The sequence below is a fragment of the Cetorhinus maximus genome, chromosome 18, assembly GCF_964194155.1.
Source record: "Cetorhinus maximus chromosome 18, sCetMax3.hap1.1, whole genome shotgun sequence".
NCBI classification, from domain to species: domain Eukaryota; kingdom Metazoa; phylum Chordata; class Chondrichthyes; order Lamniformes; family Cetorhinidae; genus Cetorhinus; species Cetorhinus maximus.
The window spans coordinates 39939302-39957802 of NC_135896.1; the positions used below are offsets into that span (position 1 = coordinate 39939302).

An 18501-nucleotide genomic window follows, 5' to 3' on the forward strand; every position below is an offset into this window, starting at 1 on the left:
CATCTTTGGTATCTGTGCATGCGTACCGTGATGCTGCGCATGTGTAGCACCTCCACTCAGCCAGGAGGAGCAGGGGAACTAGCTACCATTTAGACTTTTACTGTCCAAAAGGTGTGGGGTGGGGGGTGGTGTATGGGTGGAGGTGATGGAGGTGCTGGTGGTGGCCAGCAGCAGGCTCAAGTTGGTGTGGATGAGGGGCCAGCCAATAGGCTGAAGCTGGTTGGGGAGGCAGGGGGATGGTTGGGGGAGGGGTCCTACGGCAGGCACAGGCCCTTGCCCGAGTTGGCAGTGTGATCCATCTGGCTGCAGGTCTGAGTTGGGGAGTTGGGGGCGGTGGGGAGTTGGTCCAGCAAACCCAGAGTGAGGAGAAGAGGGGTTGCTGAGTGAGTGAACAAGTGGAAGTTGGATTGGGGAGAGGGGCTTCTGAGTGAGTGGGGTAGGGACGGTTGGGGAGAAGGGCTGCTGAGTGAGTTGGGACGAAAGAGAGGAACTTCTGAGTGTGTCGGTTAGGCAGAGGTGTGTGTTGGGGAGCAGAATGGAGCGCCTCGGAGCAGTACGGAGCTTCAAGGGAGTTGTGTGCACAGTGTTGATGGGAGCAGACTAAGAATTTTATATGGGGAATGTTGTGAGAGTAATGTTTTGTATTTGGGCCACTTTTGGCCTCTATATTGTTGATGCTGTGCAATGCGCTCACCCCCATCTGTTCATCGGAACTATCGCATCTTGTTTCTTTCTATTATTTCATACATATTTCAGTTGCCCCTCATTTTATCAGCAAAGTTACCCATATTCTGTTCTGGTTCCATTTTCTCTCCTATTTGTTCCCTCCAAGCTCTCTGTGTCCTTAGGCTCTTCTTTTTTGCATTCCTCTTGCAAGTGGGCCATTGGCCAGGTGTTAATTACCAGTACCCCGATGAAAGATCACACAGACCTAAAGTGTTAGCTTTGTTTCTCCGCCCACAGATGCTGCCAGACCTGCTTGGTGTTTCCAGCATTTTTTTGTTTTTCTTTGAGGCGTTAATTGCCATACAGCTGAGCGCTGTCTGACTTGCTTAGGCAGCTTAAAAATAAGGGGTCTCTCATTTAAGATGGAGATGAGGAGAAACTTTTTCTGAGGGTCGTGAGTCTTTGAAACACTTCCCCAGAGATGTAATGTGGTGGTGATGATGGCAAATGAATGGATATAGTGTTTCAGAGGAGTTTTGCCAGGTTTGGAAAAATGGTATGGGAGTAGTCTAGCGACTGGAATCATTATGGAGCATTGTGTAGTTAGGAAAGAAAAGTAGGGAGGATTTGTGTGGTAGGTGGTGATAGGGGTGAGTGGCATAGAGTGGTAAAAGTAAATGATTGTGGAGGCAGGTCATTGAATGTATTCAAGGCAGAGGTAGATAGATTCTTGACTAACAAGGGCTTGAAAGGATTTTGGGGGTAGGCAGGAATGTGGAGCTGAAGCCACCATCCAATCAGTCCTGATCTTATTGCGTGAAGGAGCAGACTTGAGGGGCCAAATGGCCTACTAATGGCCTACTAAATGGCTCCTAATTTGTTTGTGCATATGTTGTTGAAACCAGATTGTGTCTTTAAATTTGGTGAGACTGAGAATTAGGTGCAGAGGAGGAAGGGGTGTTAAGTAAATTATCATATTAACAAAAACTAAGTACCTGTTATTTATTTATATTTCAACAATTATTAATTTTCTGCTAAATTTGAAAGGTCCATAAGAGCAGGAGTAAGCCATTCAGTTCCTAAACCTGCTTCACCATTCAATTAGATCGAGGGTGACCTGCACCTCAACTCCGTTTAACGGTCTTTTACAGTACTATCTTCCCTAATTCTCTTAGCTAACAAAGATGCATCATCAGTCTCAGTTTTAGAGATTTAAATTGACCCAACAAACACAGTCATCTGTGCGAAAGAATTTCATATTTACATTTCCTTACCCTTAGTTTGAAAAAGTGCTCCTTGTTTTTGCTCCTGAATGGCTTAGCCCTAATTTAATATGTTGTCTCTTAGTTATTCTTTCCCTCATCAAAAAAAAGCTTCTTCATTTAAAGCCCTCAGAAACCTATTTAACTTTTAAACACTGATCAGATCACTCTTCAATTTCTTACACTCAAGGGCATATCAGGATACGTTCATGCAACCTGTCTTCATAATTTAATCCTCTTAGCTTCCTTACTCTACCCAGCCACTCTTCAGTATGCATAGTTCATGCTCTACCCTCAATCATCTATTGTGCTCAACTATACACAATCCCTATATCCTCTACTCCCGCCACAATCATTTACTTTTACCACTCTATGCCACTCACCCCTAACACCACTTACCACACAAATCTTCTCTATTTTTCTTTCCTAACTACACAATGCTCCATAATGATTCCAGTCGTTAGACTACTCCCATACCATTTTTCCAAACCTGGCAAAACTCCTCTGAAACACTATATCCATTCATTTACCATCATCACCACCACATTACATCTGTAACCTCCAACTTTTCATCAACAGTGTCAGAGCAGATCTGCTATTTCCTTTAACAGCAATTAGCTTTTCTGGCTTCAAAGGGACAAAGCTCCAATTTGTTGAAGTAATCCATTATTCTTCTGTCATAACATTATTGGTGTCCCTTTTGAAGTCTCAAACTATGTAATGATTTCATTGCAGTCAGTTAAGAAATTGACTAAATTAATAATTTATGCCCCTGCACATAATTTTTGCTGCAAATTCTCTTCCATAAAGGCAGTGGTCCCTTAGTGAAGTCCAATTCCATGACATTGGACATCCTCTGGTAGCTTGCTTGAAACTTTGTGTGAGCTTTATGTCCTGGAAAGGGGGGTTAGGAGTAAGAATGCAGGGGAGCAACTGATCAGCAAAACCCCATCTTATTTACACTCAAGTGCTCCTAGCTGGAGTTGTGGAGTTAGTAATCAGCAGCCAATTTTCACTCCCTTAATATCAGTGAGGCCAGTTGGCATTGCGCAACCATCTTCTTGGCTGAGATGAGCTGAATATGGGATCAAGCTTGGGATATTCCTTATTCAAATCTTTTAAGATAAGAACTGCCTTTATTTTTTGCTTGCTGTGTATAAGGACATCAGGAGCAAGAGGGAGTATGCAGGAAAGTGGAGTTAAGGCTGCAGACAGATGAGCCAAGATCTTATTGAATGGCAGAGCAGACTTAAGGGATCAAATGACCTATTCCTGCTTCTATTTCTTATGTTCTTTCTTGTACTTAATGAAATAATGTAACGCTTTGTTGACATTGCAACATGAATATGTTTTGCATCCAGATAAGTCATGAGCAGCTGAAGACCATGTTGCAATCTCCTCTCCAGGATAGGTTGGGCTTAAATCAACAAACCATGTGGACCCAGAAGGAAGAAGACTGGAAGCTAATTCAAACATTAGTAAAGAAGTTTTCCTCTTCTAAATTGGGTTTTCCAAATTCTAAGGTAAAATAATTGTTTCCAATAAAATGACAATCATTTTACATTAAGAAATCTGAATGGCTTTTTAAAATTGAGGTATTTTACAGGAAGGTCTAGTTACTGACTCGGTTATCTTCTAATGCCTACCAGGTCCATTTGCATGGTCCCTTCAATCCCTATGAGACCAAGTTTCATTCCATGACTACAATGTCCAGGTTCAGGTATGGGAAAAATAATAATTCCAGGGTACAATGTTTATTGCTGGTATGGAACTGAGGTATTATTTTTCGTATTCAGGGTTTTTCGTGTGGATATTTTCATCTATTTACCTTCTGAAGAATTTTACTTATTACTCATTTTGTAAATTAATCTCAAGGAAACCAGTATTAACAATGTAGTCCCATCACAGCAATAGCAAGGCCACTATTTATTTTGCATAATTGGTGTGCCATTTTACAAAATATGCTTATTTTAAGGGTTGCAGGGCAGAATGTCTTAGAGTCAGCAAAAAAGGCTGTTGCCTGCAAGCGAAACTAGCTGTATTTTTTTCCAACGCCTTTCCTGAAAACACTTGTATGAAGAAGCAAAATGGGGAGAATCAGGCGTGTTTCTTTTGAAGATACAGCACTGGAAATGCTACTCTTTGAAGTGTTGTTAAGGGGGATTGCTCCCTCTGTTGAGGACATAGTCTGCTTAGGAACCTGGCTGGAAATGTCTCTGAGGGGACATCAGTATGGATTAGAATAATCTTCCACATGTGTACCATGAGAGAAGACACCAAAGAAACTTTCTTCAATCATGAAGTTTGCCAATGTTCCTTTTTTTGCCACTAAGATAAAAGCAAAATACTGCAGATGCTGGAAATCTGAAACAAAAACAGAAAATGCTGGAAAAATTCAGCGGGCCTGACAGGATCTATGGAGAGAGAAACACAGTTGACCTTTTGAGCCTGTATGACTTCTTCAAGAAGAGTCATACAGACTCAGCGTCAATTCTGTTTCCCTCTCCACAGATGCTGCCAGACCTGCTGAGTTTTTCCAGCATTTTCTGCTTTTGATCCTTTTGTACCGCCTACTGGTGGTACATATCTTTATGCATGGGTACCAGCCGTGGCTCAGTGTGCTTGCTTCCAAGTCAGAAGATTGTGTGCTCAAGCCCCACTCCAAAGACTTGAGCGCAAAATCTAAGCTGACTGTGCAGCACTCCTTCAGCATTGCATTGGACTATCAGAGGTGCCATCTTTTGGATGATGCATTAAACCGAAGTATTGTCTGCCCTCTCAAATGACGCAAAAGATTCCATGGCACTAGATCGAAGAAGAGCATGGAAGTTCTCTCTGGTGCCCTGGACAACATTTATCCTTCGCTCAGCATCACTAGAACTGATTATCTGGTCATTATCTCATTCCTGTTTGTTGGACCTTGCTATGTGCAAATTAACTGTCTTGTATCTTATGTTAAAACAGTGACTGCATTTCAAAATATTCAGATGCTTCTCAAAGATCCATTTATTCCATCTATTTTAAAGGAAAGCTAAATGAAAGTGCGCTAGGTGTGTTGATTGGAACTCAGTTGAGTGGTGTTTGGGAAAGATGTATATACATTTTGGGAGAGATAAAACAAGAAACTATTATTTACCTACTGACTTTATTCTTACAAACATTACTTCTATTTTAATTTTGCCATAGGAATGTTTGGATTGAGAGAGAGAGTATAAATTCAGTAGCTCTGAATAATGCTCCTGAAGATATTCACCAGAGGATGCTGGTTGGCGCATCAGTGTCAGTAAATACATCAGGTATTAATAAAGCTACTTCAGACAAGGTAGTCATGTTGTGGTTGTGAATGTATTCCAGTTTCTGCTGTGTTTGGTCAATTATAGTAAACTTAATATTCAGTTTGTAGATTGCTGGTCATGTATATTTCATCATGTACTTTTGTATAAGGACGTTATAGTGTTCCTAGATAGATTGTACATTGAACCAATTTTGGATGACTGCTTTTTCAGGTGGTGTTGCAATATGCTTTTCTCTTGAGATTAAACTATTTTAAAAAATACGTATATATTTTAGAGATGGTGTATTAAGTCGTTTGGTGGTACAGAACTTGAGTATTGCTGAAAAAAAAGACGTTTTTATTTAAAGCTTTTCACCTTACACTCATCAGGACAATTCGCAAGAAAATACCCATGTCCGGGGGAACAACATGTTTATACAATCTGAGAAGACAGTGCTGATTGGTTGGCATGTGGACTCTGATTGGTAGAGGCATTGTAATGGAGAATGCACAAGTTGATGGTGACTAACAGTTAACTGCCAAGCATTGTTTGAAATTTAAACCAGGCCTCTTGACACTGAATGTTCAAGGCATTGCCCTGGGGAATGAACCAGCAAATGGCTATCACTTATTTTGTTTAGCTGAAACAGGTGCAATGTGTGTACATGCTCTTTCTGCCTGCAAAGAACAGGGCCCTGTGAATTAATATATGTAGCTTCCAGTACAGTACATGTAACTCTTTCGAGTTATCAACAGTCACAGATTGTAACACTTTCGAGTACATTCACAGTTCTTGGTTTCCGGGAGTGGGACATGAACCTACAACCCTCTGATTCAAAGGCGAGGGTGCTATGAACTGAGCCACAGCACCACACTGCGAGCCCTGCTAACGATCTTAAATTGGTTGTCAGCATAATTCTTAGCACACAGGATTATTTAGCAAATATTGTCCAATCACAGAGTCACATTTAATGTTGGACACTGTATTTTGAGTTTTGCAAGCACCGGCTGGTTGGGTATGGTCTGTATCTTGCCTGTTGTGAACAGTGGAAGGGACAAGCTGTTTGATACGATCGGCAAGTCTTTAGGACGTTTGGCCTACATACCTAGCATCACACTGGCACTGAAATTCATACATCATGTTACTCATTTATGTATTAGGCAGAATGTCTTTTTGGCTTGACAGCAGCATCCTGATAGTGGCAAACATCACTCGTGTTGCCACTGCATAGTAGCAGTGTGAAATAGCTAACTTCACCTGTTATTCAAATTCTTGAGATACCTTGCCCTTCCACAGTAACCTGAGGTAGACTGGGCACTTTTCAGAGCCGAAAGTGATGGCCTTGGGCTCATTCATGCGTTTGCATGATATACAGTGTGAAAGGATCTGATCAAGATAGCCATTATCCTGCCGGATAATGCGCCGTATTTCAGCATCAAGCTTGCATGGTGAGCAAATGGCTCGGGCCCTATTGATGAGGTTGTCGATATGGCCAATCTTATAGCACATGGAATTGTAAGAGTCCCAACACGTGTATTGACCTGTGAAGGTAGGCTTGCATTACACCATGGTAGAGAACTCACTGGCAGATTTCTCAACTAGTACATCAAGGAAGGGGAGTTGATTTGACTGCTCCATTTCAAAGGTGAATTTGAGCGCAGGATGGAGCCCATTAAGACATGCAAGTAAATTATTACATGCAGCTGCGGATTTAAATATATAAAATGTATCATCCACATATCGGAAATATGCAGGGGGTAGGTGGTTAGGTGTCATTCCATCGAAAACACGTTTCTTATAGAACCCAACAAAGATGTTTGTCAGAGCTGGGCCTAGAGGGGATCCCATGGCAACACTATCTATTTAGGCACACATGATGTCATTAAAGCTGAACTCAACTGTGTGAGTTGCCGAGTTCATAAGCTCAATGAATACTGATTCACACTATGGTGGCAGGTCTAGATTGCCATGATATAGTGCTGCACGCAAATATCTATGGCTTCCTTAAGTGCAACATTGGTGAATAGGCTAGCAATGTCAGCACATGGACACAGCATTGCTATTGATATGCAAATCCTCTATGGTCTTCGCAAATGTGGAAGAATCCCTCACTCTGTATCTGGAAAACTTGCGCAAAACTGGCTGTAACAATTCGCCCAACCATTTGGCCAATTCATGCTGTGCAGAATCGGTCACAGATAAGATGGGGCATAAGGGACATTGTTTTTGTGTGGATGCAGCAAGCTGTGAGGACAAGCCCTGTCATATATATCACGTGGCAGCACAACACTCAAAACTCTTTCACAAGTCCAGCAAGCGTTTGTCCAACATTTGATGTGATCCTGCGATTGGACAACATTTGCTAAATAATCCGCAGTGTGCTGAGAATTATGCTGACAACCAATTTAAGATTGCTAGCTAGGCTCATAATGTGATGTGTTTACGTGTACTGGAAACTACATGTATTAAAACACAGGGTCCTGTTCTTCGCAGACAGAACATGTTGCGCCTGTTTCAGCTAAACAAAATAAGTGATGGCCATTCACTGGCCAATTCCCCAAGGCAGTGCCTTGACCAATTAGAGTCGAGCTGCCTGATTTAAATTTTGAGCAATACTTGGCAATTAACTGTCGGTCATCATCAACTGGTGTATTCTTCATGGCAACGCCTATACCAATTAGAGTCCCCTTGCCAACTAATCAGCACTCTCTTCTCATACAATATAAATTTGTTTCCCCTGACGTTGGCATTTTCTTGGCATTTCCTAATGAATGCAAGATGAAAAGCTTTGCCAATAACTTTTTTCCAGCAATACTCAAGATGGCATATTTTAAAAGATGAAGGTTGCTCATATGCTAACATGTTGACATGTTTGTATAGTTGTAGGATTGCTGAAAATCTTACCTAATTCAAGCTATATGTGATGTTATTGTGCCACAATTTCTGCTCCATATATCAAATCACTTCCTGTATAAATTGATTGGAAAACTACTTCCTGCAGATGGAACCCTCTCCTACCAGAGTGAGGATGTTTGTTCAAAAATGACTAAATGGCCCAAATTACAATTGATGTAAAACAAAGCTAGCAGAAATTTCAGCAGAGAAGACCACTTTTGACATCAAACCTGTGCTGCTGCTAACTGCATGTCAGAGCTATCTACTTTAATCCCATTTTCTTACACTCCCATTAACATTCTTTATTTTCTTTGGACCTAAAATTCTCAAAGCTAGCGCAGGAATGGCAGAGCAGAACCCCATCTTCTCAAATCCATGCTGCTGACCCCATCTCGGATCCTGGGACACACAGCCTTTTCGGTAATCGGGATAAGCCACCCATGCCCGTAAAGGCTAATTGGCAGCTTCTATCCTGAACCAGAATGTTATAATCATGGAATGGAATTATTATGGTGTGTCCAGTGTACAAGTCTGTAACCAGGCTAAACAGCATATCTATTAAATCAATGTGCACAGGTGATTTGAGTTTTGAGAGGCTTGCATATTAGAGTAGACGGCCAATAGTGACAGTTTTTTACCTTGACCAGATAGTAATGGAACTTTTTAAAATGTAGATTGGAATTTTATCATATTCCTGATGCAATTTTCTGGCATTTGCAAGAGAAGCACGAAATTGCATGTTGATGTAGCTGCATTCATTTTAGAGCAAGATTCAATGCTGTTTTATTGAAGTTAGATGAGTGTATATTAAGCTAAAAGTTTAACTTTGTTGTCATGTTGGTTTAATGCTGATGTGGTCAGTATTGAAAGTTACGCCAGTGTATTAGCATTTTTAGTATAGTAGAACACTTAATCCTTTTTCAACGTATTTTTCTTCCTTTCCCTTCGACAGCAAGCTGTTTAAAGAGCTGCTTTGAAGCCAGCCACCAGGGGGAGCAAAAAGAGTTGCTTTGGCATGGTTCCTTAATCTCTCCTGAGATATTCTAAATGAAATCGGTATTTAAGGAAAAAAATGTATTTATCTTTTTTAATCACTGGGCAGCCAACCACATCTTTTGCTCTGAGGGTGATGAACCTTTGGAACTCTCTTCCTCAAAAAGCAGTGGAAGCAGTCTTTGAATATTTTTAAGGCAAAACTAGATCAATTCTTGATAAGGGGGTGAAAGGTTATTGGGGTAGGCGGGAATGTGGAGTAGAGATTACAATCAGATCAGCCATCATATTGAATGATGAAGCAAGCTCGAGGGGCCTAGCCCTCATAATTAGTATATTCATATATAACGCTCTGCAGAAACTTATTTAATTGTTCATCTATTGCTATATATTTTCATTGTTGACTAAAATTAATATCAAACGCAGTGTTCTGTGAAATTGCATGAAGCACCTGAGCTTCATTGCAAGGAGTCTAGTCAATAAGACAGCTGATCTGAAGGACAAAATGGACACTTGGAAGCATGATATTGTAGCTCTTAATGAAACATGACTTAAAGAAGAGCAGGAATGCAGCTCAATATTACAGGGATGGGAGAAGTTTTGAAAAATTGTTTAAAGTAACAAATACAGAGATGATATACCAGGGTGTATTAAATTTGATAGCCAGGTGACGAAGTAGGAAACCAAATGCCAATCTTTTATTTAATACTAAATTTATTTCCAAAAATAAACATTACAAATGTCTGCCTCCTCCCTAATCAACACCCAGTGTCCCAGAGGTCTCTCTTTACATGTGCTCAAGGTATTACATCATCAACCTTAAAGCCCTCCTTAACCTTAATAATACAATTAAGATACCATTAACAGATTCCCCTCTTTAAATCAAAATTTCATAACACAATATTTCAAAACAAATCAAAGAAAAGAGAGAAAAAAATGGTTTTCCATATTCTATTCATCATATCATAATACAAGAGGTTCCTCTTCCATGACCTCCAGTAGCCTCTTTGTGCAAGCATTTTTTGTGTAAAGCAATCTAACAATTGATGACCCATTTGATCTTGGAGATTTCTTTTCTTTCTAGTATCTCTTTTACATGAGCAAAATCAACCCTTAACCTTTTCTCACTCATACTTTTTGTCGAATGTGTTTTATCCCACAGGGAACGATTATCATGTTCAATGGGCAAACTATTCTCAGAATTCCCCTTGTGTAGAATTGCCCCTAAAATGTTTGACAAGTAAAAGCCCATATCTGTTGCTTCTACAAGAGCTAGTGTTTCAGCAAAGTATTTTTAACCACCCTTTTTATTTTCTTAGCTTTCCAGTGCAATGTTTTCAATTCTCACCCACCAAGAATATTATAAAACCAGCTAAAGTGAAATACCCATCTAGAAGGTGGTCATGAAAAGCATCACTTAAAATGACTACTGGTATGCCCTTTGGGTCCCAAAGACTGGAAACTTGAGTATGCATTTTCCGTATTTAATTTTTAAATGTATTGTTTGCCCTTAAAATGTCCTCAATTATAGTGTTTTATCATAGTGCTTAGCTCCAATACGTCGAACCTAGCATCTGGTCTTGTCTGAGTGCATAGCCAGTTTGTGTCCATTTAAGCTTCTTAACTGCCCTGTTTCTTCGTTAAATATATCATCTTTCTGTGATGACCTTGCACAATTCATTGGGATATAAGTAATGCATTCTAAATAAAGTGGTTGATTTGAGGCTATTTGAGACCTATTCTGCTTAATGTCTCAACCTATAAATTTAAAGTTCCTGAAGCCTGATTTCCAAAGTTAAATTGCCCTTTAATCTTTTTTAGAACAAATTGCTTAAATTCCACAGAACCCCACTGTATAAAGTTGAGAGTTTCCCTTTGTGTTACCAGTAGAACATTGCTAGATCTGCTTTCAGTTCAGTGTAGCCTACTTTCAGAATAACAGATTTAACGGAGAATTACCATACCCTTGATGCATCATTTAATCCGTAAATGCATTTGTTTAATTTCCACAGCTTTCCTTCTACATAGCTTGCCCCTTTAAACAGTTTTAAAAACACTTTCGTCTGTTTTTCTCCCTGCAAAAATGTGGCTTTTATATTGATCGACCTACATTGCCATGAATATGTGGCTGACAGAGCTAAGAAAATTTTCAGGATTACTTCTCCTGCTGTGGAGAAGTCCACTGTAATATCTTGATCTCTAAGTTGCTCATCGAAACCCTAAGGCACGAGTCTCGCTTTAGCCTTATAAATCTCATCTGGGAGAACTTTTTCTGTACATGTCCATCCATGTAATAAGGCTGGCTGCCCCCTTATCTGGTACTCGACACCAAATTCCATCCAACTGTTTTTGTTTCACCTCATATTAATTTATCTTCTGATTTATTGCCAGCCATCAAAACTTTCTGGTCATATAGGCTTCTACTTTTACTAGTGTTTCTAGATTGTTCTGTAGTCCTTGTTTTATTGTGTAATCTAACCAAGCTATGGCCTCTACTTGCTCTTCAATGTCTTTCTGGACTATTGCTACAGTATATCTCCTTTCCACATTCAGAGGGTATGTCGCTGGTACATGTTTTTGAGCACAAGAGTCACTCCCAGATCCACAATGAGTATTCGTACAAGATATTTCTGCTTTCCACTCTTTTCACCCGTCCTGCCAGTCCATAGATCATCTTGTCCAGCACATTGGATATTTAGCCAATATTTAAACCTGTGCTTTCCCTGCTCTCCCTACAATAGTCATACCCCTCCATTCACTGGACCCTCTGCTCTGGATATCACCTGAGTATTCAATCAAGGCAGTTATCCTTTGGATATGATAGCCCTGTCCTGTGCGTCAGTATTATTCTGGCTCTTGCCATCCGGCCTTTGATTTACCACATTCTGTTCCTCATAACTGTCAAACACATGAGTATGAGAGATACAGGATATCTCATTGCTTTCTATTAATTGCTCAGATTTTGAAAGTTTGTAATAAATCCCAATTAATTACAATGAATGAACCCAAATAGTTTGACGACCATGTTAGAGAACCACTGTCTTACCATCAAACCCTATCATGTTACCTGGACCTTTCCTCTCTTTATGACCCTCTCTTTTATATATACTAAATGCCTAGGATTAAAAGTTTATCTCAGATTTATATGATGCCTTAGTGCTGTCCGAATTTTCTCAGAGAATTCAGTGTTGTTGAATGCCCTTCTCCATGCATGTAAAGCATTCAAGTGTGCAGAAGAAGTTGAACTAATTGTAGCCCTTTCTAGGGCAGGGAACTATCACACAGCACAGAGGTAGTTTGGGATTTCTTCCACAGACCAACTGATAAGGACTATACCACCTATCATCTCAAGCAAATTCTTTCCATGAACCACAAATGCCAACAGTTGTTAACTTCTAGTTTGGCTGATCAGTTATGATCTTATGGAGCATCTCATTGTTCATCATGTGATTTCTTTCAGAGAGTCCACTGTTGTAAGGATTTTCAGCTGTGGTGTTCATGACCACAAATAAGTTTCTAAACTCATCATTAGCAAATTCCCCCTCCATTGTCAGTCAGAAATTTAGCCAGTGCTCCGATTATGGCCCCTATCTATTTTTCCATTCACTTCATTCCATTTGTGTATCCTTAACTTTATTACAATTAATATACAGTTAACAGGATGCAGTAATGATCTGCCTAAGGCAGGTCTTTGCTCATTTCTCCACACCTGGCAGACTTGTACTTTCTTGTTCAGTTGTTTGTGGGAGCCTCCCATTTTCAATTTTATTGATCGATATGACTAGAGAAAAGTATACATGAGGTGGTTTCCCATCGCTTTCCTCATGTGTGCTTAGAGGAAGCACAAGTCCTCTTCCTGAAGAATTCTCTGCCTGTAAGCAACTGTTGTCCTTCGAGGTTCTAGCACTTCTCCCAACACCACCAAAAGATTTGCTGGTTCTGCAGTTGGCCATGGCTCCTTAACCCTTGCCTGGGGTGACTCTCAAAGGGCAGGGACGACCATCCCCTGAGGTGTCAAATGACCCTGTTATCCTATGCTAGAAGGATCATCAATGAGGCCATTTTTTTTTTCTCACAGGATTTAGGCGTTGCTGGCGAGGCCAGCATTTATTGCCTATCCCTAATTGTCCTTGAGAAGGTGATAGCTGCTTTCTTGAACTGCTGTAGTCCATGTGGTGTAGGTGCACCTTGAGTGCTGTTAGGAAGGGAGTTCCAGGATTTTGATCCAGTGACCAGGAAGGAATGGCAGTATAGTCCCAAGTCAGGATGTTGTGTGGCTTGGAGGGGAGCATGCAGGTGGTGGTGTTCCCAAGCATCAGCTGCCCATGTCTTTCTAGGTGGTAGAGGTTGTAAGTTTGGAAGGTGCTGTCGAAGGAGCTTTGGTATGTTGCTGGACTGCATCTTGTAAATGGTATACACTGCTGCCACTGTGCGTTGTTGGTGGAAAGTGCGAATGTTTAAAGTTGTGGATGAGGTGCTGATCAAGTGGGCTGCTTTGACCTGGACAGTGTGGAACTTCTTGAGTGTTGTTGAGCTGCACTCATCCAGGCAAGTGGAGAGTATTCCATCACACTCCTGACTTGTGCCATGTTGATGGTGGTCATGCTTTCGGGAGTCAGGAGGTGGGTGACTTGCCACAGAATTCCCAGCCCCTAACCTGCTCTTGTAGCCGCAGTGTTTATATGGCTGGTCAATGGTCCAGGATGTTGTTAGTGGGGTATTCAGCAATGGTAATGTCACTGACCATAAAGGGAAGATGGTTAGATTCTCTCTTATTGGAGATGGTCACTGCCTGGCACTTAGGTGGCACGAATGTTACTTGCCACTTGTCAGCACAAGCCGAATGTTGTCCAGGTTTTGCTGCATTTGGACACATAGGACTGCTTCAGTATCTGAGGAGTCACGAATGGTGTTGAACATTGTGCAATCATGAGCGAACAACCCCACTTCTGATATTATGATGGATGGAACGTCATTGATGCAGCAGCTGAAGATGGTTGTGCCTAGGACACTACCCAGGGGAACTCTTGCAGTGACGTCCTGGGACTGAGATGATTGACCTTCCACCACCCAATCATCTTCCTTTGTGCTCGGTATGACTCCAACCAGTGGAGAGTTTTCTCCCTTATTCCCAGTCAGTCCAGTTTTGCTAGGGCTCCTTGGTACCATACTTGGTCAAAGGCTGCCTTGATGTTAAGGGCAGTCACTCACCTCTGGAGTTCAGCCCTTTTGTCCATGTTTAAACCAAGGTTGTAATGAGGTCGGGAGCAGAATAGCCCAGCTGGAAACCAAACCGAGTGTCAGTGAGCAGGCCATTGCTGAGTAAGTGCCGCTTGATAGCACTGTCGACAACACTTTCCATCACTTTGCTGATGATTGAGAGTAGACTGATGGGGCGATAATTGGCCCAGTTAGATTTTGCCCTGCTTTTTGTGTACAGGATATACCTGGGCAACTTCTGTATTGCGGATAGATGCCAGCACTGGAAGAACTTGGCTCGGGGTGCTGCTAGTTCTGAAGCACAAAGCTTCAGTACTTTTGCTGCAATGTTGTCAGGGCCCGTAGCCTTTGCAGTATCCAGTGCTTTCATTTGTTTCTTGATATCATGTGGAGTGAATCGAATTGCCTGAAGACAGGCATCTGTGATGCTGGGGTCCTCAGGAGAAGGCCGAGATGCATCATCCACTCGATACTTCTGGCTGAAGATGGTTGTAAATGCTTCATCTGCTCTGATGTGCCAGGCTCCCCCATCATTGAGGAGGGGAATATTTGCTGAGTCTCCTCCTCCAGTTAGTTGTTTAAATGTCCAGCACCATTCATGACGATGTGGCAGGACTGCAGAGCTTAGATCTGATCCGTTAGTTGTGGGATTGCTTAGCTAGTGTCTATCGCATGCTGCTTCCACTGTTTGCCATGCAAGTAGTGCTGTGTTATAGCTTTACCAGGTTGACATCTCATTTTTAGATATGCCTGGTGGTGCCCCTTTTATGCCCTCCTGGACTCTTCATTGAACCAGGATTGATTCCCTGACTTAATGGTAATGGTAGAATGGGGGATATGCTGTGCCATGATGTTACAGATTGTGATTGTATATAATTCTGCTGCTGCTAATGGCCCACAATGCCTCATGGATGTCCAGATTTGAGAGGCTAGATCTGTTTGAAATCTATCCCATTTAGCACCGTAGTAGTGACACACATGATGGAAAGTATCCTCAATATGAAGGCAGCACTTCGTCTCCACAAGGTGGTCACTCCTACCAATACTGTCATGGCCAGATGCACCTGCAACAGGTAGATTGGTGAGGATGAGTTCAGGTAGGTTTTTCCCTCTTGTTGGTCTCCCACTACCTGCCGCAGACCCAGTCTAGCAGCTATGTCCTTTAGGACTTTGCTAGCTCAGTCAGTAGTGGTGCAACCGAGCCACACTCGGTGATGGACATTGAACTTCCCCACCCAGAGTATATTCTGTGCCCTTGCCACCCCCAGTGCTTCTTTCAAGTGGTATTCAACATGGAGGAGTACAGATGCATCGTCTGAGGAATGGTCTGGAGTGGGGTTGTGAGGTGGGTGTGGCGTTAGGTGGTAACCAGCCAGTCAGAGCAGCAGCCAAAGTGGAGCGAACCTGGGGGTGAATGGCATCAGTTGAGCTTCTCAATAAAAGCCGAGTCGAGGCCCAGATCGAGCCAGCCGGAGCAGCAGCTAACCCCAACAGGCACCCTGCCAGAATTCGAAAAGGCTGATGAAAGTGAAGTTAGCGCAAAGCAGAGAGCTGATTGGTAGGTAGTGGGTAAGTTGCTTTTCTCCACTTTAAAGCTACATTAAGGAGAAGTAAGAGTTCTAGTATTTTTTTAAAAAGAAAGAAACTTAAATAATTTTCTATTTGGCTTAACTTTAGGGTAAGAGTATTTTAACTAAAGGTATGGCAGGGGAGCTCAGACCTGTTTGTCGCACGGCCTGCAGCATGTAGGAAGTCTTAGATGCTCCTGGCAGTCTGGATGACCACATCTGCAGGAAGTGCCGCTGGTTTGGCCAGCTTGAGCGTTGGCTGGTGGCACAGCAGTGCATCCGCGAGGCTGGGAGTTACGTGGATAGCACATTTTTAGATGTGGTCACCCTGCAGCTTAAGGAAGTGCAGTCAGAGAAGGAATGGGTGACCAACAGTCAGACGAAGGGAGGCAGACAGGTAGTCAGGAAAGCCCCAGAGTGCAACTCACTCAAAACAGTTTTTCTGTGTTGGAAAACGGTGAAAGTGACAGTTCTTCTGGGGAGTGCATCCAGAGCCCAGCTGCACAATGGGGGAGGGGTACAGACAGGCGTTTCTGTGGCCACAGACGTGATTCCAGGATGGTGTGTCGGGGCCAGGGTCAAGGATGTTATTTAACGGCTGCAGGGCATTCTGAAGTGGGCGAGCAGTCAGAGATTGTGACTCACATTGGTTCCAACAGCAAAGGTAGAAAGAGGGTTGAGGTCCTGCAATGAGAATTTAAGGAGCTAGGTAGCAGATTGAAAAGCAGGACCTCAAAGGATATAATCTCTGGATTACCCCCGGTGCCACGTGCTAGTGAGTATAGGAATGGGCGGATAGAGCAGATGAATGCGTGGCTGAAGAGTTGTTGCAGGAAGGAGGGCCTTAGATTCCTGGATCACTGGGTCATTTTCTGGGGAAGGTGGGATCTGTAAAAGTCCAACGGGTTGCACCTGAACCGGAATGGGACCAACATCCTTGTGGGAAGGTTTGCTACTGCTGTTGGTGGAGGTTTAAACCAATTTGTCAAGGGGATGGGATACGGAGTGGAGGTATAGTTGGGGGTGATGTACAGGCAAGAATAGAAGTAAAACCAAGTCAGTCTGGAAGGCAGAGCATATATAGTCAAATTAAGGCACAAGGGAGCAAGGCTGGATGGCATTTATTATAATGCAAGGAGTCTTGCGAGTAAGGCAGATGAGTTGGTGTTGATTAACATGACATCATTGTTATCGCGGAGACATGATTGAGGGAGGGGCAGAATTGGCAGCTCAATATTCTGGGGTCTAGAATCTACAGGCGAGACGGGGATGGCGGGGGGAGGGCTGTATAAGAGGAGGTGGAGTCGCAATATTATCAAGGAGTGTACTAAAGACCCCCAAACAGTCAGGGTGAGATAGAAGTGAAGATATGTAGGCAAATCTCGGGGAAGTGTAAAAATAATAGGGTAATCATAGGAGATTTCAGCTTCCCCAATATTAACTGGGATAAACAAATTGTCAAAGGCTTAGAGGGGGCAGAATTCTTAAAATATATCCAGGAGAGCTTTTTGAGCCAGCACATAGAAAGCCCTACATGAGAGGGGGTGGTGCTAGAACTAATTTTAGGGAACAAAGCCGGGAAAGTGGCAGAAGTGTCAGTGGGGGAAGCATTTCGGTGATGTTGACCGTAACTCAGTAAGATTTATGGTAGTTATGGAGAAGGACAAAGATGGACTTGAAATAAAAGTTCTGAAATGGGGGAAGGCCGATTTTAATATGCTAAGACAGGATCTGGCCAAAGTGGACTGGGAACAGCTACTTTGTAGGAAAATCTACATCAGCAGTGGGAGTCATTCAAAAAGAAAATAGTGAGAGTGCAGGGCCAACATTTTCCCTTAAAGGTGAAAGGTGGGACCAACAAGTCCATAGAACCCTGGATGTCAAGGAATGTACAGGATTGGATAAGGAAACAAAGGGAAGCTTATGGTAGATACCAAGGACTCAAAACAGCAGAAGCCCTAGAGAAGTATAGAAAGTGCAAGGGGTTACTTAGAAAAGAAATTAGGACAGCGAAGAGGGGGTATGAAAAAACATTGGCAGGTAAAATAAAGGAAAATCCAAAGGCATTTTATAAGTATGTTAGGGGCACGAGGATAACCAAGGAAAGAGTAGGGCCCATTAGGGACCAAAGTGGCAATCTGTGAGGAGCCGGAAGATGTAGGTGAGGTTTTAAATGAGTACTTTGCATCTGTATTCACTATAGGGAAGAACGATGCAGGTATAAAAATCAGGGAGTGGGGGACTGTGATATACTTGAACAAATTAGCATTGAGCGGTAGGAAGTATTAGCAGTTTTAGCAGGCTTAAAAGTGGATAAATCCCCACGCCCAGATGAGATGTATCCCAGGCTGCTGTGGGAAGCAAGGGAGGAGATTGCAGGGGCCCTGACATGAATTTTCAAATCCTCTCAGGCAGAGAGGTTCCAGAGGATTGGAGGACGGCTAATGTGGTACTATTATTCAAGAAGAGTGGTAGGGATAAACCAGGGAACTATAGGCCAGTGAGTCTAACATCAGTGGTAGTGAAACTTCTGGAAAAAATTCTGAGGGACAGAATTAATGTCCACTTGGAGAGGCAAGGAATAATCAAGGATAGTCAGCATGGCTTTGGCAGGGAGAGATC

At 42.3% G+C, this 18501-nt stretch overlaps 1 protein-coding gene across 4 annotated transcripts in view; it reads left to right on the top strand.

Annotated features, from left to right (window-relative positions):
- The window catches only part of tdrd9 (tudor domain containing 9), a 223383-nt gene that overhangs the window by 183593 nt on the left and 21289 nt on the right, over positions 1-18501 (top strand). Inside the window, exons 27-30 of one of the 4 annotated variants that reach the window (XM_078562448.1) lie at positions 3290-3451; positions 3578-3648; positions 5115-5224; positions 8431-8506. In XM_078562448.1, the coding sequence (XP_078418574.1) occupies positions 3290-3451; positions 3578-3648; positions 5115-5224; positions 8431-8483 (396 nt within the window). In that variant the 3' untranslated portion in view covers positions 8484-8506. Of the gene's footprint in view, positions 1-963; positions 1158-3289; positions 3452-3577; positions 3649-5114; positions 5225-8430; positions 8507-18501 lie in introns of those variants that run through there. The other 3 variants (XM_078562446.1, XM_078562447.1, XR_013579459.1) reach the window with 3 other exon arrangements.